General features: G+C 44.4%; 6 protein-coding genes across 9 annotated transcripts; 2 read left to right on the top strand and 4 right to left on the bottom strand.

The window, feature by feature from the left end:
* The first annotated feature begins 180 nt into the window (after window positions 1-180).
* On the top strand, window positions 181-9,861 carry LOC108150235 (transcriptional activator cubitus interruptus). 3 transcript variants are annotated; one of them, XM_017278291.2, is made up of 6 exons: window positions 181-1,169; window positions 4,382-4,541; window positions 4,903-5,005; window positions 6,615-6,765; window positions 6,887-8,135; window positions 9,690-9,861. In XM_017278291.2, exons 1-6 carry the CDS (start codon window positions 379-381, stop codon window positions 9,696-9,698), a joined length of 2,463 nt encoding a protein of 820 aa, XP_017133780.1. In that variant the 5' UTR covers window positions 181-378; the 3' UTR covers window positions 9,699-9,861. The 3 variants fall into 3 exon arrangements, with proteins under 3 accessions (XP_017133780.1, XP_041563790.1, XP_017133781.2); XM_041707856.1 differs by lacking the exon at window positions 9,690-9,861 and having other exon boundaries at window positions 6,887-9,440; XM_017278292.2 differs by lacking the exons at window positions 4,382-4,541; window positions 9,690-9,861 and having other exon boundaries at window positions 181-693; window positions 6,887-9,440.
* Window positions 5,000-6,135, bottom strand: LOC108150237. The gene is made up of 3 exons (XM_017278295.2): window positions 5,897-6,135; window positions 5,694-5,832; window positions 5,000-5,625 (listed from the first exon to the last, which is right to left on the bottom strand). The coding sequence occupies exons 1-3, from the start codon at window positions 6,033-6,035 to the stop codon at window positions 5,046-5,048; spliced, it is 858 nt and encodes a 285-aa protein (XP_017133784.1). The 5' UTR covers window positions 6,036-6,135; the 3' UTR covers window positions 5,000-5,045.
* Window positions 9,153-12,441, bottom strand: LOC108150238 (trafficking protein particle complex subunit 3). Its single transcript, XM_017278296.2, has 3 exons — window positions 12,332-12,441; window positions 9,855-10,265; window positions 9,153-9,762 (listed from the first exon to the last, which is right to left on the bottom strand). Exons 1-3 carry the CDS (start codon window positions 12,368-12,370, stop codon window positions 9,676-9,678), a joined length of 537 nt encoding a protein of 178 aa, XP_017133785.1. The 5' UTR covers window positions 12,371-12,441; the 3' UTR covers window positions 9,153-9,675.
* Window positions 10,400-12,443, bottom strand: LOC108150236 (nuclear transcription factor Y subunit alpha). Its single transcript, XM_017278293.2, has 2 exons — window positions 12,332-12,443; window positions 10,400-12,175 (listed from the first exon to the last, which is right to left on the bottom strand). The coding sequence occupies exon 2, from the start codon at window positions 12,114-12,116 to the stop codon at window positions 10,920-10,922; it is 1,197 nt and encodes a 398-aa protein (XP_017133782.1). The 5' UTR covers window positions 12,117-12,175; window positions 12,332-12,443; the 3' UTR covers window positions 10,400-10,919.
* Window positions 12,444-12,751: 308 nt separating this feature from the next.
* Window positions 12,752-17,121, top strand: LOC108150343 (TOM1-like protein 2). 2 transcript variants are annotated; one of them, XM_017278471.2, is made up of 6 exons: window positions 12,753-12,946; window positions 14,786-15,237; window positions 15,299-16,032; window positions 16,091-16,217; window positions 16,414-16,464; window positions 16,630-17,119. In XM_017278471.2, exons 1-6 carry the CDS (start codon window positions 12,880-12,882, stop codon window positions 16,831-16,833), a joined length of 1,635 nt encoding a protein of 544 aa, XP_017133960.1. In that variant the 5' UTR covers window positions 12,753-12,879; the 3' UTR covers window positions 16,834-17,119. The 2 variants fall into 2 exon arrangements, with proteins under 2 accessions (XP_017133961.1, XP_017133960.1); XM_017278472.2 differs by lacking the exon at window positions 16,414-16,464 and having other exon boundaries at window positions 12,752-12,946; window positions 16,630-17,121.
* On the bottom strand, window positions 17,062-17,994 carry LOC108150344. Its single transcript, XM_017278473.2, has one exon. The coding sequence runs from the start codon at window positions 17,940-17,942 to the stop codon at window positions 17,238-17,240; it is 705 nt and encodes a 234-aa protein (XP_017133962.1). The 5' UTR covers window positions 17,943-17,994; the 3' UTR covers window positions 17,062-17,237.
* Between the last annotated feature and the right edge of the window lie 126 nt (window positions 17,995-18,120).

Below are 18,120 nucleotides of genomic sequence, written 5' to 3'. Positions count from 1 at the left end.
TTTCTATGTTAGATCATGATCATGTTATCCTAACGTTTATGTTAGGCAAACGATGATTGGGCAACGCTGCCGCAGAGGGAAAGCAGAGTAGGGATGGAGAAAATATCGATGTTGCCCCGCCAAACATCGATGTAACCGTTGTCTTGAAATCATCGATGACATCGATGCTGGCATCGATGTTTCTTCGTATCAACCATCCGCCGTGTTGTACTTTTCGATCGCGGATGTGTGCTTTTCGATCTCGCGATCTTTTGCAATAGTATATATATATTGCACGGTGACAACAGAGAAAGAGAACAACAACTGCATATGCGATTTAGCAGGCGTTTGTTCTTAAGTGTGCGTGGGTGTGCGAAAAAATAATAATATTTAACCGCAATGAACGACCAAGAAAAGCAACAGCTGCAGCAACAGCAGCAGCACTACTACCAGGTCGACTGGAAGACGGTTAATAGTCACGGAAACTCGTTATCAGACAGCCGGGATTATGATACCAACTCGTCGCGGAATTCGCTCTCCGGCTCCCCGCCCGTCGCCTCGAATTCCTCCATGGGTTCCCTGGATTTCGACAGGCCGCTGTCCCAGTTGCTCACCCCAAAGCTGGAGACAGATGGGCTGGGCATCATCCACGGCGATAGCTACAGCATCTACGGCAGCCAGGCGGCCGAATCCACCACCAGTGGCGAGCAACAGGTGCTTAATCTGGGCCTGTCGCTGGACTCTGCGGACGTCCAGGCGTCCTACAGTACCCTATTCTCGCAGGAAGTCAATCCATCGCAAACGCACACACATCCACAAATCGTTTCCAATAGTTTCCCGCACGCGGGCGAACTAACGCCCATGCCCATCACGGTCATACCCATCACATATCATCATAGCACCGAAAATCTCAGCTCCAGCCTCTCCGAAGTTCCACTGATAGCCAGTCTCAGCGAGAGCACCGCCCAGGTGTTCAATCTGGATGACATCTGCTTCACGCTGGAGTACCAGTTCGAGAACCAGAAGCTCGTCCAGGTCCAGCCGCCCACCGTGGTCTCCCTCAGCATGGTGTCCACCACCGGCGATGGTGCAACTCCTTCGATCAACTGTGATATTGACCAGGGAACGGCGAACTGCAACTCCAGGGGCTCGGAATCCAATTCCCCGGCTTATTTCACTATTGAGACGAGGTAGTCCATTTGCATGTTTACCCTCCGCTGCATGAGTGGTTTTGAGTTTTTGTAATTCTAAAGCTTTTTGCAATTTCAATTTAACAAACTGTTTTGGTTTATGCCTGAAACACATATTTTTATGGTTTATAAATGATTTAAAACGAAGTAAAAACAGGCCTACAAATTTGTTACCCCTTTTGTTTATTTCAAGTTTAACAATGCTTTTATATCATAACAACTTTTGTAAATAAAATGCTAGTGTTTGTTATCTACATTTTTCTCAACCAACATATAAAACTATTCTTGTTAGAATTTTGAAAAACTACTATAATTTTGAAAAGATCTATAAATAGGTATTAAATAATTTTTATAAATTTGAAAGTTGTGTCTGAACTAAAATAATGCCATTTTACAGACTTCAATATGCATTAATTTCTGGAATTTTCAAATGTATAGATTGCTTAAAATAAAGCTTTTCCCGAATTTTCCTATATATGTATGTTGAATAAAGCGTTTCGCCACTTAAATTCTGAAAATCAAATTCAAAGAAAATGAGAAAAATTTAATAAATCATATATCTTGGTAAAATATATTTCTAAAATATAATTGGTTCAAGCTTTGAACGCATAATTAATTAATTAAATTTATAATAACCACAATATTAAATTGACGGTTGACTGAGTTATGATTAGGATACAAAATCATCACTAGCAAAATTAGAAAATATTGAGAAATATTTCATGGCAAACCTTGAAAGCGTTCGATTGCCTAAAGAGCAAACATAAAACCACTTTATTTTGAATTTCAATTGTTAAATTATTGCAAATTTCTAGTGCCCTGTATGAATTAGATTAGTGCTGCTGTGTTTTTCGTCGTATTTGGCCAATTACAGTGGGCCGTCAGGTGTGCCCTCCGCATTCTGACCCCCGCCCAGGGACAGTCCCACGACCGCCCCTTTTTTCTGCTAATTTTCCACCGCCCACACACACACACAATAAGTCCGAGAGAGAGAGAAAAGGAAAACATTTGCCTAGCGTCGCCGTGACGTGTCCGGCTTTTTTAATTTTATTTCACTTTTTGTTTGGCTCCCATCGAGAAAAAAAAAAACAAAATCAAATTTTCATATTTTCTTCCTTGTCGAGAATCTGTTGGCACATTTCGATGCCCATTCCAATGTCCACTTATTACAAGGCGGTGTCCGAATCGCTTGCAAGTTGTTTGCTAATTGCCTGATTTGTGTTCGCAGTCTGTTGCATTCTGCACCGATGGTGTTTACCAACTGCTCGACTGGTGTGTACCCTCGTTTTGGACTCCCAAAATTGCCGTCTGGCAATGGGCATCCTCCCCGGCTGATGATTGTATCGAAAATCGTTTGTTTGGGCTAAAAATAGTTGCGCCGATGAACGCATTTAGATTTCCACCCCCACCCCACTCGGCGACCAGAAAGTATAGATGGCTATAAGCATACATACATATGTAGATGTATACTTGTACAATGTGTTGGGCGGAGACGGTCGAAATTTTCCCAAAACTCATTCACACTTGGTGTAAAGAAGCCGGTTTTCAAACGATACCAAATTGTAGCGCTGCCATTGTGAAATTCTCCCCCGAGAACGTTCCCCTTATAAAGTTCGATTTGGCAATATAAAGAGTTTTCTCTACTTATTATTATACTATTTCCCAAAGGGTAAAGATCGCAAATGTGTCACAGGGCTTATTTGTCTAGTATAATAGAAAATAACATGTACTGCTGATAGGGTTTTGATTTTTTAGAAACCATTTAGTGATAAGCCACAATAACTGAAGGGTTTACGACATGTTTACTTAAATTTCAATAGATATAATACAAAATATCACACTGATAAGAATTAGAGGGTAAAAGAAAGATTAAATTTTAGATAGTCTTACGAAAATTCTTAAGTAAATACTTATACATTATTTAAAGTAGTCAAATATGCAATTGATCATGGCTCCCAAAAAGTATTTAAATAGTCATAAACTAAATCTTTAGTGATAAGTTTACTTTAATTCTAATATTTGTACCATAACACAACGGCTGATTAGAAGTACAGGGTAAAATAAATGATTAAAGTTTACAAAAATTCTTAAATAAATACAAATACATTTAATGAAGTAGTAGCAAACTAAAGTAGTGATAAGTTTCAAAAACTGGAGAGCTTACACCATATTTACATTAATTTCAATAGATGTGACACGCCGACTTACATATTTGAAGGGTTGCAGGGTAAATGAAAAATTGAAGTTTAGCTAGTCTTACGAAAATTAAAATAAAAAAAAATATATATATACAAAAATATAATTGAAGGTAGTGAAATATTTAATTGATTATGGCCCCTCAAAATGTATTAAAATAGTCATAAACTAAATTTGTCTGTTCTTAAGTCCAAATGATCTGTTGTGATGGGGTTAGTCCACTATTTTCTACATTGTTGTTGCTCCTTGTTTGTTCATTATTGTGCGGCGGTACAATAATTTTTCAATTTTTCATCCGTGCCTTGTGTGTTGTTTTGCTCCGCGCCCCTTCCTGCCGACCTCCCTTGTTCCGCCTGCCATTCGGCGACGACGCCTTTTTGCTATTTTTATCGCCATGAGTAGTGGTTCCCTCAATCATATTTCTCATTTTTCAGCACTCCCGCGATTAGAAGGGGCATCTCTCGTTGGGCGATAGTCTGGTAGTCTGCAGGGAAGGGTTCTGGGCAGGGGGCACACGATGCCCGTCAGTCAGAATGCCAGCCGTCTCAGCACCCACGCACTTGTTGTACTATTCCCTCGACTTTTCTATTTAGTTTCGGTTGCCGTCTGCTATTTTCTTCTTTCTCTTTTGACATTTGTTGTGTTTTGACCATGACAACATTAAATATTAATTAATCTGATTAATAAGGACCGAAAAAAGCCTTCGGAGAATGGCTGTGTTTTTCGCCTTCATACATTGTTTGCTGTTTGATGTTGCGTTTTTATTTTTTGTGCCGACGCTCTAACCCCCACTAATCGCAATCTGTGCATTTTGTATACATACTTGTTGCGTTTATTATTATATATACAAAGATCTTAACGGCCCACTGACACACAAATCGGGTGGAAATATATGTATATATATGCCCCGCCCGATGCGATTATTCGATTTTGCGATTTTCCTGTTTGTTTCCAACTGCGAATTCGATAAAAATGCCTCTTTGGTCTTCCCCCCGCTCGTCGCTCTGATCTTCCAGCTATGTGGATGAGTACGATCCAAATGATCCGGATGAGGACGAGCAGCTGTCGCACTGCATCCAACCCGGTGTTCTGCACCAAGATGTCGTTGAGGAGGAGGAGGAAGAGGAGGAGGAAAGGCAGGACGAGAACGACCAGCTCATGGCGTTGGCCTACGAGGTATCCGCATCCAATCCACCATCCGCTGCTAGCCAAGTGTCTAACGTGCCTTTCGTTGCCTAACGCTTTTTGTAGCGACTCGCCATCCTAATCCTAGTGTTAGTGGAGATTCCGATTCCTGCGATTGCGCTGTAGGCGTGTGTATCCAAGTTTTGTTAACCATATCTAGCGGTGCGTAGTGTCTGCTTAGTTCAAAACTCGTAATTGCTGTCCCTTAACGTATCACTCCATAAATCCCGCATGGTTTCATATACAATCGTTATTGTCTCATTCCAATGTACATACAATCAATACATATTATATTAACTCCTTAACCACTTAAATGAATCTATCTGAAGACATTGTTCTTTTCACAATTTAGAGTTCGGATGAGGCTTTGAGTCGCTATAGATGTAACTACGAGAACTGTTATCGCAGTTACAGCACAATTGGAAACCTAAGGACGCACTTGAAGACGCACACGGGTAGGTATTCCTATATAAATCAAGTATTTGTTGTATAAATTTAATTGTGTCCTGCCCGCTTGACTTCCTCATTGACTAGATTAAGCACTTTTAGTTGTATATCTCTGCGGGAGCTTTCCGCCACGCCACTCAAGATACTTTCCAGATATTTGTAGAAGGGATCCTGGGGTTCCGCTGGCTGCTCCTTCAAAGCATTCTCGATGAGATTCATTACCCTGAGGAACTTGGACTGAGCCTCATTCAGATTCTCACTGGCAGTTGGAATTATTGTAGGTTTTGGTGGGGATTCTGTGGGCATTTCATTGTCAATTGATTCCTGCTCTATGAACTCTGCGCTGGAACTATCTAGAAGAAAATCCACTTCGGTTTCACACTCGAGTAATAAGTCCTCCGGTTTGATCTCGTCATCTTCAATTAACAACTCCTGTTTAACTTGCTCAATGAGGGTTTCCCTTGCTGAAGAGTATTCATCTAGATTGTTTTCTTCTTCTGGATTGTTTTCCCGCGTTGTAATTCTACCTTTTTTATACGATTTACACTCCTCGTGTTTTCCGTTTAATAAAGAGTCGTCGTCGGGATTGCTTTCGTCGGTTTCATAGTTGGTTTTATTTCTATGTTTTCTAAAATGCACATATGTACAAACATAATTATTAATAATAAGAGCATTAAATAAGTAAAGTAATAGTACCTTTTTCTCGGCCTTATGTGATCCCTGAGAAAGTGCAGTTGCTCGGACAAATGCACAATGCCGTTGGCAGATGTGGGCCTTTTAATTTCCCGCACATACCGATCTCGTAGGGTCTTCCATCTAATTTGGCATTGCCTAACTGTTTAAATTGGGGAAATTAGCACAAAATGGTGTTTTTCTACTTAAGGATATTTTTTAGTTACTTGGTTTTTGGCAAAATCGGGACACTGCAATCCAAGCCTGCTCCCTTACCGGTCGCGAGAGAATCGGTGATTGGCCTTTTTTGTATATACAATTGTGGTGCTTAACGCTTTTAATTAGCTTGTAGTCGAACGAATTCATATTTGTTCACTATTTCAAAACCAACAAATTTTCGCAGAATACTAATGCGTACGTGCGCTGCGTAAAAGCAAACAAGCGCAAGTGAACAGCTGACGTCAAGTGTTTTGCAACACTGGCGAGTGAGCGGCGTAGCAAAGTGGAAATGGGGGTTGAAGTTGCAAAAAGCATTAATGTATTAAATTAAATTAACATTGGTTTTAAACTTAAAATTCTAATTTTATATTATTTTATTGTGTGCTCTTACAAAGACTGTGTCCCGCTATTTTATAAGCTTTTGCGAACAAAAACAATCAACATTTTTCGTGGATAAATATTTTTAAAGTTCTTAAGTTGTTTAACGAAATGTAATGGGATATCATTATTTAAAGGAAATCGAATGATTTTTTTTCTTTATCATTAATATGCAAAACTCAATGCCTTGAGCTCGTAGAAATGCAAATGCAATGCTATTAAAAAAATGTATCCCCTTTAAAATCTCTGCGACTACGCTCATGCTACGGCAATGTAAACACTTTAATGTTTTTTTTTTTTTTTTTTTGATATTTTCCCCATGTAACGGATCGTTTACCCGCTTTCCAGGCGACTACAGCTTCAAATGCCCGGAAGATGGATGCCACAAGGCCTTCCTCACATCCTACAGCCTGAAGATCCACGTCCGCGTCCACACGAAGGTGAAGCCCTACGAGTGCGAAGTGACCGGCTGCGATAAGGCCTTCAACACGCGCTACAGGTGAGCAATCGTCGTCGTCGTCGTCGTCGTCCATTCCGGCGGACTGATAGGTTGATAGCCGGCGGAATAGACCAATGGCTGCAATGCAGGGTTAATTAATCACCACGATTCCAACCAACAGATTGCACGCCCACCTGCGACTGCACAATGGCGAGACTTTCAACTGCGAGCTGTGCCAGAAGTGCTTCACCACGCTGAGCGACCTGAAGAAGCATATGCGCACCCACACCCAGGAGCGGCCGTACAAGTGCCTGGAGGACGACTGCGGCAAGGCCTTCACCGCCTCGCACCACCTGAAGACCCACCGGCGGACGCATACGGGCGAAAAGCCGTATCCCTGCCAGGAGGACAGTTGCCAGAAGTCGTTCAGCACTTCGCACAGCCTCAAGTCTCACAAGAAGACGCATCAGCGGCAGTTGCTCAACAAGGGCCGCAAGAAGAGGCCACTGAAGACGCACAGGCCACAGGATCAACAAGATCCCCAGCAGGAGGAGGCGGAGGAAGAGGAGCTCCCCAAAGCGGAGTCGGCGACGGAGGTGATGGTGCTAAATCCAGGCAGTCACTGCTCCGAAACCACCAGCACGGACAGCGGAGTGGTTCTCCATACACTCACGCCGCAGGAGCAGCTTTCCAATGTGTTCGTCCTCCAGGGCAATGAGCCGCTGATCCTACCCGAGACTTCGCAGGCCTACCAGCTCTCCTTTGCGGCCGAAGAGGAACTACCCAGTCCGTGGATTGACGCCGGCGTCCTTGTCTCCAAGCCCATCATTCCCATGGCTCCGCTGACCGATGCCTGCGTGGCCCTGCCCACCGAGATGCCCAGTTTCGTGGACCTGAAGCCCACATTCGGCCATGCTGTGAGCGGCAACATGGGGGATCCGCAGGCGGAGACCATGGAGGTGGACGCCACCGCCGCGGTGGAGCCCACGCTGACCACACCCACCTTGGAGTTGAATCAACAAAACATCGAGGAGCTGCTGAAGCAGGACAGCTTCGGCAACGAGGAGGACATGGAAACGGAGTCGCTGCTGAACGACATCCTAATGACCATCGACAACAACAGCGCCCTGTTGCAGGCCACACTGCAGCAGGCCTCCCAAGTGCCCAGCGATGCCTCGGGTTTGGTGGAACTGGACATTCGGGACAACAAGCCCACGCTCAAGCAGATCACAGCGGATGCGGGCATCTGCAATTGCACCAACTGCAAGTGCGATCAGACCAAGAGCTGTCACGGTGGCGACTGTGGTGCTTCTGCAGCTGCTGCTTCTGCTGCAGCAGCTGGCCAAAAGATCAACACTGTTACTACCACATCGATGAATTCCCGCAGCGGTGGCAAACGCATTTGCGGCAGCGTGGCGCCCACCAAAAAAGTGAGTAAACGCGAAGCGGAAATGAACCAGAACATCGAGGATGTTGCTTTGCTGCTGCAAAACCTGGCTTCCGTGGGTGGCGGTGGCGGTGGCTCCTCCGGCGGCGGCAGCGGCGGTGGTGGTTGCTGCGGAGGCGGTGCAGCCGCCAAGCCAGCACCTTCTCCCGGCGGCTGCTGTGGAGAGCCAAAGGCTGTAGAGCCCGTGAAGACAGGTTGTGGCTGTGCCCAGCCGCGGAGTGTTCCCTCCACCGGTGGTTGTTGCGGCAGTGGAGCTGCTCCTGCTGCTGCTCCTCCTCCAGCCTCCGGCTGTTGTTCTGGCCGGGGAAAAGGAGCCCCGGAGCCGCCAGTCATCAGCAGCGCTCCCGTTCCCGCTGTCGCCGTCAAGGGCAACGCCTGCACCTGCAAGAGTCCGGCGGAGGGCGTGGCAAACGGCTGCTGCGTGGTGATCTGCATTAAAACGCTGCAAGCGCTCCGCAAAGTTCTGACGCGCCGGAATCTGAACCTAATGCTTTGTCCACAGCAGAACTAAACTAAGTACTACCTATGTACACTAATCCCAAAGACCCCCAAGTCCCAGAGCCCAGAGCCCAGAGAATTCAATCATCAATCAAGTATTGTGCCTCTATAAGATATTTTCCCCATAAAGAACAAATGCAAGAGACCAAAAAAAAAAAAAAAAACCGAAATTGTTAAAGTGCATTTAAGCGAATCGATTAAATCAAATGTGATTCCAGCGGAGGCTGGCCGCTCTACAACTTACATTATAAAAGCTATCCCCACAACTAATATAATCGTTATGAACCCCAAAGTTTGTATGTAGAAATCCAAAGCAGCTTCCGGTGAGCAGATAAACAAAAAAAAACAGATTGCCATAAATATAATGTGGGAAGATATGACCACCTTATCGGACAATAAAAAACATGGCAGACTATGTAGTATATGGCCAATTGATATATGTATATGTACGACCAGATAGTTAATAGAATGCCGTCAGCTCCCCTTTATCTAAAGCTCGTTCTTGTTTTTGTACATTTTTAATATTTAACATGTTAGAATATCTTCGAGTTTATCTAAAACTAACAATTATGTTTTATTACTACCCCACACATCCAAAGCGATCAATGCCTTTAGGAACGTAATATCTATGGGTGGTTATCAAATACTTTTGTGTTTTTTTTTTCAATCGAGTTTATGAAGCTTTATATCTTGCCAAATATGAATAGAAACATATTTTCTATTGTTCTCTTATACAAGTATACCCAAAGTTAAATCATCTGTATAAAGTCGAATAAAGCATAAAACTAAACTTGTTGTAACGATTCTTATTGCTCCAATATTGCTGTTGCCGCCGCTGTTGCTCCTGTGGATGTTGCTTGTTGCTGCTGCTGTTGCCGATGCTGTTGCTCATTTTGCTGATGCTTTTGCTGCGGAATGTGGACTACAGTTTGAAAAGTAGATGCTAAATTCTATACAGAATGTGCTTTCATTGACCCCCCGCCCTAAAGAACTCTGATCCACTGATCCACACTGTTTGTTGTTTTCTAATCCTCGCCAGCTGGTATGACCTCCTCTAGACGCCGCACGAACTTAACGCGCAGTTCCGTCACATTGTCGCCCTTCAGTTGATCCTGCAAAGGACACCACAAGCACACCAGCACACACCAACACACACACACACACTTAGATAATTAGCCAACAATGAAAATTGCGCCAGACTTGCCTGCACGAACCAGCACTGCACCTCCAGCTGCACCATCTCCAGGGCGCCACGGATGCAGCCGCTGAGTATGGCGCTGTAGCGCAGATTGGTCAGATCCGGCGGCAGCTCGACGAACTCCGTCAGCGGATTGCTGTCGAACAGCAGCGAGAACTCATCGGAGGCCGCCGACCAGTTCGAGATGGTGGGCTGGATGTTCAGGTAGATGCGGAACGCCTGCTGCACCCGATCGGCCGTCTCGCGCATCTCCAGGCAGCGAGGCGCCGACGTCCTCGCCAGAAAGTCCTCGATCAGGCGCATGCCCATGTTGTAGCCGATCCGCTCCAGCTGCTTGTTCACGTCCTCGGCGTTCTCGAAGTCGCGCAGCATCTGGGTGACAAGTGCCCCATAGGTGAGTGTCAGGAACTCCGAGTTCTGTGTGTTTTTTTTTTTGTTTTTTGTACAAAGGAGGAAGAGAGAAAAGCAGACAGCAAATAAAAATCAATCCAGAACCAGGATGAAACGTTCTATGGGTCGTTACCATTACAAAATTGTATAGAAGAAATGTATTTTTAAGTTCATAAACAATTCTTGGTTTTTATTATGCGGTGTATTGATTGATTGTGTTCTTATATGTCCTCAATAGACGAGTTGTCATATAATTTGAATTCTATTTTAAAAGTCTTGTTCCCAGTTTCATTTCAAAAAGGTTTGCGAAATAATTGCACAGTTTTTAGGGTATAAGTTTTGTATACTAGTTCATAGAAAAAAAAAATACAATAGCCATAATCTTTAGATTTGCAATCGAAAATAAATTGAGAAAATTGGAAAAGATCTGATAAGCTTTCGAAAAATGAATAACATTTGAAGTTTTTAGCTGTACAATAAAATACAATACTATTGCATTATTTTGAAGTTGAACAAAGGGAACAAGGCTAGATATTCGAAATGAATAATTACAAATCTGAACCGATAGCTGTGTGTAAGCCAACATGGTGTTATTGAGGACAGGGTGGAGGGACACAGAGTGACTGGCTTAAGACTATAAACTACAATCTAGTCTGGTTTGTATCTACAGCTGGGCAGCGACTACTCCGACTTGATCGCCGTTATGGTAATGCTTGGCGTTTGATGTGGTGCAATCAGTTTCGGTGGAGCTCTGGCCGTGCCCCGGCTGAGGGTTATGCCGCCACTGGGCGCCATGGGCATGCTGCCACTATCCGGACCCGACGAATCCTGATCGCCTTTCTCCTGCGCCGAGTGGAAGCGACCACCCTCGCCCCGAGCCCGATTCATGGCATGCCGATGGCGAGATTCATGCAGATACTTGCAGCGCTCCTTGGGAATGCGCGACTCCAGCTTGGCCCTGGCCTGCCGCCGAATGAGGATGCGTTTGTACTGCTTGGCATTCACATAGAGCGGCTCCTCATCCGCCTCGCCCTTGGAGCTCTCGTCCTCGCTGTTCGTATTGGTCCCAGTGGTACTTGTGCTGACATCGGCGCTTATATTATTGCCAGCAACGCTGGCCGCTGCCGCCGTCTGTTGCTGCTGCTGCTGCTGTTGCTGGTGGAGGGCTTGGGATTGGGCCTGAGCCTGAGCCTGCTGCTGCTGCTGCTGTTGCTGCTGTTGGGTGACCACTGTGCCCACTCCCGTGGCTCCGGCACTGGCGGCCGCTGCATTCACCGCCGCCATGGCCGTCTGCGGCACCATGATGATCTGCTGACCAGCGCCGGGTGTCGCCTGATTGGCGTTAGCCGCCGGAGTAATCTGCACCAGCTGCCCGTTGATGTTGAGATAGTGGGGCGTGGGTTGGGCGGCCATGGCGGCCGCAGCAGTGGCCGCTGCATTCGGATCCAGGGCGGCAATGGTGGGTGTCTGATAGAAGATGGTCTGGCCATCGGGCAGCTGCATCACCTGCATCTGAGGCTGCTGCTGGGCCGCCTGCAGCATGATCTGGTTGGCCTGCAGGGGTATCAACTGAGGCTGCAGGCCCGTCGCCGTCGCCTGACCCTGGGCCTGCTGGCCAATTATGATCTGGGCCGCTCCAGCGGGCAGCATGGGCATGGGAATCACTTGAATCGGCTGGGCAGTGGCGGCGGCATTGGTGGCACCTCCCGCTGCCGTATTTACATTCACATTATTGCCGGCTGCTGCGTTGTTGTTGTTGTTGCTGCTGCTGCTGCTGCTATTGTTGTTGGCGGCGGCGGCGACGGCGGCGGCGGAGACGGTGGAGCTCATTCTGGACGTGGCTGAGGGGCGGCTGGTGGCGCTGAAATGGTTTTCCATAGCCCGATAGGTCGGCGATTTGTGCCGTGTCAACCTCAAGCCCTCTCAACACACACTTACTGGAAAAGCGAATGAAGCCGATTTTGAGGGTGGGTGGCACGTCAAAGATTCGTTCTTAGGCTCTAGGCAAAAACTAACCTTACAACTAGAACTAACTATCTATGGCTAAGAAAACCAATGCCCCACTTACCGACCCCGTTGCTCGAATAACTTACCACTTTCTTGGCGTCCAGGCGAGAGGCTTGTCGCGACATTTTCCTGCTGTTTACGTTGCGAATTGTCCAATTGAAAATAAAATCCTCTGTTTTTCTGACTTTTACAGAGCAGGGTTGCCAGGGTACAGTGCTGAATCACGGCAACATTCGCCAGGGCTGCAGTCACATCGGTTAGCAGTCACGGTGGGGTGTGACTGTCGCATGAGTCGCGGTTTTTTTTTTAAATTTTATATATGTTGACATAAACAAACCAGTTATTTTATAAATATTTCTTAACATGATTTTCTTTATTAATGGTTTATTTCAACAATTTTGTAATAAGTTAACAGTTTAAGTTCTTCGCCAAGACGCAAGGTATCAGCCGTAGTGTAAGCAGACTGGTTTATTTTAGTGCATTTTTCAGGCGGTATTTTTCAAAGAGTCCAGAGACGGTCACACCGCCGTAGACAAGTGCATAAACATTTACTCCAGGTGACAAAAAGTAAATAAAGGAAAATTTCCACCGCATCGCAAACAGACGGCGAAAAGCATCAAGAAACCGCTTCACGATGGCTTCATTCTTCAACGTTGGCGCATTGGGAAATGTATTCTCCACTCCAGTTGGCCAGCGCATAGGTGAGTGCCCCTTCCCCCTCGTCGAAAACCACCCACCGGAAGCGGGGGTGTGTATATATGGCTAAATCGTAACATTTTCCATGAATACAACGCATATGCGTTGATTTGCGCATTTGCAATGTCAATTGTCGGATTAGAAGGCGATTCATGCAAATCCCAATTAGACTGGGCCATTGGAAAATTGAATTTTCACAACTTTCATCGTCTGTTTTGTTGTTTTTTTTGCTTTACTTTGCTTGCGGATTGTACGCACACACACACACGCATGAAAAAACCGATTTGTTGTTGCCCACTATTACTATGGCAAAGTACGGTGCTGTTATCAACCCGCAAAATAGTTTGATTTGGTTTCAAAGGCGGTGTGTTTTTGATAAGATTAACTTCTTTGTGGGTGTGCGGTTCAACTGGCCAGGTGTGACATTGCACACACAGATAATTTGTTTGTTTGTATGATTTTTTTGGAATTGCTCACCTCTAACACGCACACAAACACACTCGCATTTCGGTATTGTTATTGATGCGCTCTTGTTTTGTTTGATTGCTTTTTTGCCACCAAACCTTCCCCCTTTCCCTCCCCGTAGTAATGGCAATTAGTCATCGTTGCCGTTAACCGCTAGGTTACATAAAAAAATGTGTTAATTTATTTGGTTTCCCTTGCCTCGTATTTTCGCCATAATTTCCATTTGCCGCTACACACAAATACTCACACACCTTTATTTATGCATTTGTAATGGTGACTTACTAATTTGTTGCTTCATATTTTTTATTTGCTCATATTTTTGTTGTTGTTGCCTTGCGGTAAGCTTTTCCGTTTCGCTTACCCGATTTCACATATGTATCTGTATCTCTAGATATTGGATATCCGATATCCAAGAAATGCATTTTGCCCGCTTGCAGTTGTTTGGATTTAAACGAGTTGCACTTCAACTTTTTGTTTGTGCGTTTTAATCTAACATAAGCAAGTCATTGCACTCGGAATATCTTAAATTACATATATACATAGATACTCGCCCACCTGTTAAAAAAAAACCCAATTCCAGCTGGCCATTAAAATAAACAAAGCAATGCATATATTTAACTTCTGTATTCACACAGCTAATAATGATGATCATTTAAAATAATTATATATTTCAAATCCATAACCGCAAAATGATCTTAACATTATTATTAAGTTAATCTAACGATGTGAATTTTAAAATGTTTTGTTAATTCTTAAATGCGGTTAAAAGCAAGACAATTATTTAAGTAACGATTTTGAAATTTGTTTTGTTATTGATAAAATCTTTTGTGCTGAAATACTTGTATTTTCTGTTATAATCTAAGCTCAGTAGATCAAGTTAATTCTACATCTAAAGTATGTTTATATGGATCTTTTCTAAGAAATTCAATTACTTAGTAAGTTATATAAATTCCATTAAATAATGTTCTCAGCTTAGATTATCTTAAGAATTAATCGATTGACTCTGAATTTGTTAAATAACTTTTTATTAGGAGTTCCTAAGAGACACAAATTTTACCGAAAAATTAAAACATTTTATTTTTAGGTTGAACTAATAATTTTTTTACTACTATTCCTTATCAGATTTATTCGAAGAAATTTTAAATTTTTATAAAACTTGTTTGCTTATAAAAAGGGATGACGCAAAATATTGTTTGCGTGAAAATCACAATTACATTTACTCACAACATTTTTATGACATATTTTTAGACGCCAGAATTATTGACTTTTAAATGACTAAAGAATATTACAAATGTAAAAGAATCAAAGAATTAAAGAGAATTTTAAAAATATATCTAGATTCTAACTAATTCCTACTTGAAATTAATCTCTCGTTTCAGAGGCCGCCACCGATGCCAATTTGGCCTCGGAGAATTGGGCCGCCAACATGGAGATCTGCGACATGATCAACGAATCCTCGGACACCGCCCGTGATGCCATGCGCGCCATTCGCAAAAGACTCTCCCAGAACGCCGGCAAGAACAACCAGGTGGTGATGTACGCGCTGACCGTCCTGGAGACGTGCGTGAAGAACTGCGGCAAGGCCTTTCATGTCCTGGTGGCCCAGAAGGACTTTATCAACGAGTTGGTCAAGCTGATCGGCCCCAAGAACGATCCACCAGCTGCCATGCAGGAGAAGGTTCTCAGCCTGATACAGATTTGGGCGGATGCGTTTAAGAACCAGCCGGATCTAAATGGAGTCACCCAGATGTATATGGAACTGAAAAACAAGGGCATCGAGTTCCCAGCCAACGATCTGGATGCCATGGCGCCTATTTACACGCCACAGAGGGTGAGTTCTTGGAAATGAAATGCTACTTTTAATGTTAATAACCCTTTTATTCGCCATTCAGAGTGTTCCCGAGTTGCCTACGCAGTTGATGGCCGCCCAGCAGCACACAATCTCGCCTCAACACATGGCTGCCGCCGCCGCTGCCGCTGCTGCAGCCGCCGCTCCACCCAGCACAGGACCTTTGCATTTGACTCCCGAACAGGCGGCCAAGCTGCGTTCCGAACTGGAAATCGTTAGCAACAATATGTCCATCCTGAGCGAAATGCTTAGTGTGCTGAAGCCCGGCCAGGAGTCGCCCGACGACTATGCCCTGCTCAACGAGCTCACCTCCACCTGCAAGGAGATGCAGTCTCGCATCGTGGATCTGATTGGACGTGTCCAGGACGACGAGCTCACCGCGGAGTTCCTACGCATCAATGACGAGCTGAATAACGTGTTTTTGCGCCATCAGCGGTACGAGAAGACTCGCTCACAGGGCCAGGGAGCCGCTGTTACCTCGCCCTCGGCGGTGCTGGGCGCTGCAATGGGTCTGCCCGTGGTGGGAGCAGCTGGAGCAGGAGCCACCACAGTGGCCACCCTTCCACCTCCGCCCACAACTACTGCCGTGAGCAATACGCCGCAAAGCGACCAGCTGCTGATCGACCTAATCGAAAGCAGCGAGGAGGCCCAACTGCCGCAAAGTCTGGGCCAGCTCAGTCTGGGTGGAGGAGCACCAGCACCCATTGGGGTCCAGAGGGGAGCACGACCAACCGATGAGTTCGATATCCTGGCCCAGTCGCGCACCGATGGCAACCAGTGAGTAGACTGCACTCCATTTCGGGGCACCATATAAAAACACCCTTTTTCTTTTTAGTAAATCGGATATGTTAAGGGACATTCCATCCGTGGACGCTGCTGCAGGAAGTGTGACGGCCACCGCCTCGCCTTATAAACAGAGTCAACCACAGCGCTCAGCCGGCGATCCGCCGGTGGTAAGTAAAGTGAGTAACTAGCCGCCAGGCAGTCGGTCTAACTAATGGCGTTCGATTTGTTCCCTTACTTTTGACCTTGTTTTGGCCATTTGATTTACACTTTGAATTTAAATTTGAAAAACATTTTGGTTCTTTTGTTTTATGCAAATTGCGTTTGGTTTACGTTTCCGTTTCGTTTTGTTGTTCGGTTGGCGCCCACACACAGTCGACGAAAGAGAATGAGATCGACGAGATGGAGGCGTGGTTGGGCAGTTCAGTAAGTAGCCATACGAATAGCATTTTGCCTTTTCCTAAGCTCATCTTACCATGCACTTTCGGCTTTAGTTTCTCGATTAACATACTCTTGCTTTGCTTCTTTGCCTTTGGCACATAATTCTGAGTATAAAACGCGACTAATGAGAGATTTGTGTTTCCACAACAGCACATCGAGGGCATTGAGGAACTGACAAGCTCGGAGTTTGAGAAATTCCTCGAAGAGCGCGCCGCTGCCGCCGAAAACCTTCCAACGATCAATGCATCGAACTCCGCCGCAAGTGCCACGACAGGATCTGGATCCGTCGGAGTCGACAGCTTACGAAAGACACCAAAGAAACCGGGCGCCGAGGAGGATCTGCTCGCCCTCTGAGTGATCTCTGCCAGCACCATCATCGGCTCTAATTGTTTACTCTTTCAAATGTTATACACACCCTAACATAATTACGCATAACGTCTATATGATAGCAGATACATATTAACACTTTATGTAAAATGCTTTTAATTTTTACAAAACTGCAACGATAACTATTGATTATATTCCAAAATGCGATCTTCTGTTGGTCTAATTATAAGCCACGTCTACACACATTGATGGTAATTTAATGTATTACGTTACAAGTCTATTTGTTGTTTATTTATACATATATACATACATTATAAAGCTAATTTATTTTACAAAATCGAACGATCGAAAAGAAAAAAACTAAAACAAAAAGGAAATACATTTCAAGCACATACCGAATATGGGATTTTTAGATTATGTACTTTTGGGTTCTAATCCGAATCATTATCTATATTCATGGCTTGAGTGGCTGCTCCGTAGGCTTCGTCCTCGTCTTCTGACGAAATCCTTTGACTTTTTCTTTCTTTCGAGGGATTCTTCGATAGCTCTTCCAACTGGCTCTCCAAATCCCTGATGTACGCCTTCTTACTGTTTATCAGCAGTAGGAATTTCTGAAGAAGTAACTCCTCCTTCAACTTGGAATCCTTTACATACTTTTCATACTCAGCGAGGGATGCGGTTTTCTGGACATCGGATTCGGGGGCTGGAGGTGCTTGAGGCTTCTGTTGACCAGCTTCTATGGCTGCATCCAATAATTGGTAACAATTGGAAACTTTCCTTAGTGGAATTTCAAAATATAGCGTTTCGTATCCTTCGCATTTGTACATTTTGAAGACTTGTTGCTCGCCGTTCTCCATGGAAAGATCGTAGTCGAATCCTTGGAGTCCCATGTGCGTGGTCATGGCTTTTTTGCACTCAGCAAAGAAGTCATTATATGCCTGATCCAAATCACTGGCTGCAATCCGTAGCTCCTCGTATTTGAGACTTCCCCGGTAGTTTTGATTATCAGAAGTGGACAGAAAGTCAAACTCTACCTCGTCGTCCATCCAGTTGCTCCGGACATAAATAAAAGGCTTTACGTCCTTTTGACTGGGTGAAAGTGTTCGCTGCAGTAATTTAACCACAAAGGCTGACATTTTTATTAGTTTTTGATTTTCACAATAAATTGTAAACAATATAGGGTTGACAAGTTGCCTAAAAGTTAATTGATTATTATACCTAACCTTTTATTGCCAATTGAAGGTATTAAAAAATTTATGTAAATTTAGATTTAGTTTGTGTATTAACTCTAATTTTAAAATTAGACTGCAAGTA

The sequence above is a fragment of the Drosophila elegans genome, unplaced genomic scaffold, assembly GCF_018152505.1.
Source record: "Drosophila elegans isolate 14027-0461.03 unplaced genomic scaffold, ASM1815250v1 contig_208, whole genome shotgun sequence".
Classification (NCBI taxonomy): Eukaryota; Metazoa; Arthropoda; class Insecta; order Diptera; family Drosophilidae; genus Drosophila; species Drosophila elegans.
This window is presented reverse-complemented; position numbering and strand designations above follow the sequence as displayed.

What these genes read in the sequence shown, in the direction of transcription:
- LOC108150235 (XM_041707856.1), top strand. Translation starts at nt 379, where the DNA reads ATGAACGACCAAGAAAAGCAACAGCTGCAGCAACAGCAGCAGCACTAC. An exon ending in TATTTCACTATTGAGACGAG is followed by an intron (nt 1,170 to 4,381) that starts GTAGTCCATTTG and finishes CTGATCTTCCAG; the next exon opens with CTATGTGGATGAGTACGATC. An exon ending in GCCTTCAACACGCGCTACAG is followed by an intron (nt 6,766 to 6,886) that starts GTGAGCAATCGT and finishes TCCAACCAACAG; the next exon opens with ATTGCACGCCCACCTGCGAC.
- LOC108150237 (XM_017278295.2), bottom strand. Translation starts at nt 6,035, where the DNA reads ATGAATTCGTTCGACTACAAGCTAATTAAAAGCGTTAAGCACCACAAT. An exon ending in CCGATTTTGCCAAAAACCAA is followed by an intron (nt 5,833 to 5,896) that starts GTAACTAAAAAA and finishes CAATTTAAACAG; the next exon opens with TTAGGCAATGCCAAATTAGA. An exon ending in CACATAAGGCCGAGAAAAAG is followed by an intron (nt 5,626 to 5,693) that starts GTACTATTACTT and finishes TGTGCATTTTAG; the next exon opens with AAAACATAGAAATAAAACCA.
- LOC108150344 (XM_017278473.2), bottom strand. Translation starts at nt 17,942, where the DNA reads ATGTCAGCCTTTGTGGTTAAATTACTGCAGCGAACACTTTCACCCAGT.
- LOC108150238 (XM_017278296.2), bottom strand. Translation starts at nt 12,370, where the DNA reads ATGTCGCGACAAGCCTCTCGCCTGGACGCCAAGAAAGTG. An exon ending in GCCTGGACGCCAAGAAAGTG is followed by an intron (nt 10,266 to 12,331) that starts GTAAGTTATTCG and finishes AAAAACACACAG; the next exon opens with AACTCGGAGTTCCTGACACT. An exon ending in TGCAGTGCTGGTTCGTGCAG is followed by an intron (nt 9,763 to 9,854) that starts GCAAGTCTGGCG and finishes TGTCCTTTGCAG; the next exon opens with GATCAACTGAAGGGCGACAA.
- LOC108150343 (XM_017278471.2), top strand. Translation starts at nt 12,880, where the DNA reads ATGGCTTCATTCTTCAACGTTGGCGCATTGGGAAATGTATTCTCCACT. An exon ending in ATCCGCCGGTGGTAAGTAAA is followed by an intron (nt 16,218 to 16,413) that starts GTGAGTAACTAG and finishes GCCCACACACAG; the next exon opens with TCGACGAAAGAGAATGAGAT. An exon ending in AGGCGTGGTTGGGCAGTTCA is followed by an intron (nt 16,465 to 16,629) that starts GTAAGTAGCCAT and finishes TTTCCACAACAG; the next exon opens with CACATCGAGGGCATTGAGGA.
- LOC108150236 (XM_017278293.2), bottom strand. Translation starts at nt 12,116, where the DNA reads ATGGAAAACCATTTCAGCGCCACCAGCCGCCCCTCAGCCACGTCCAGA.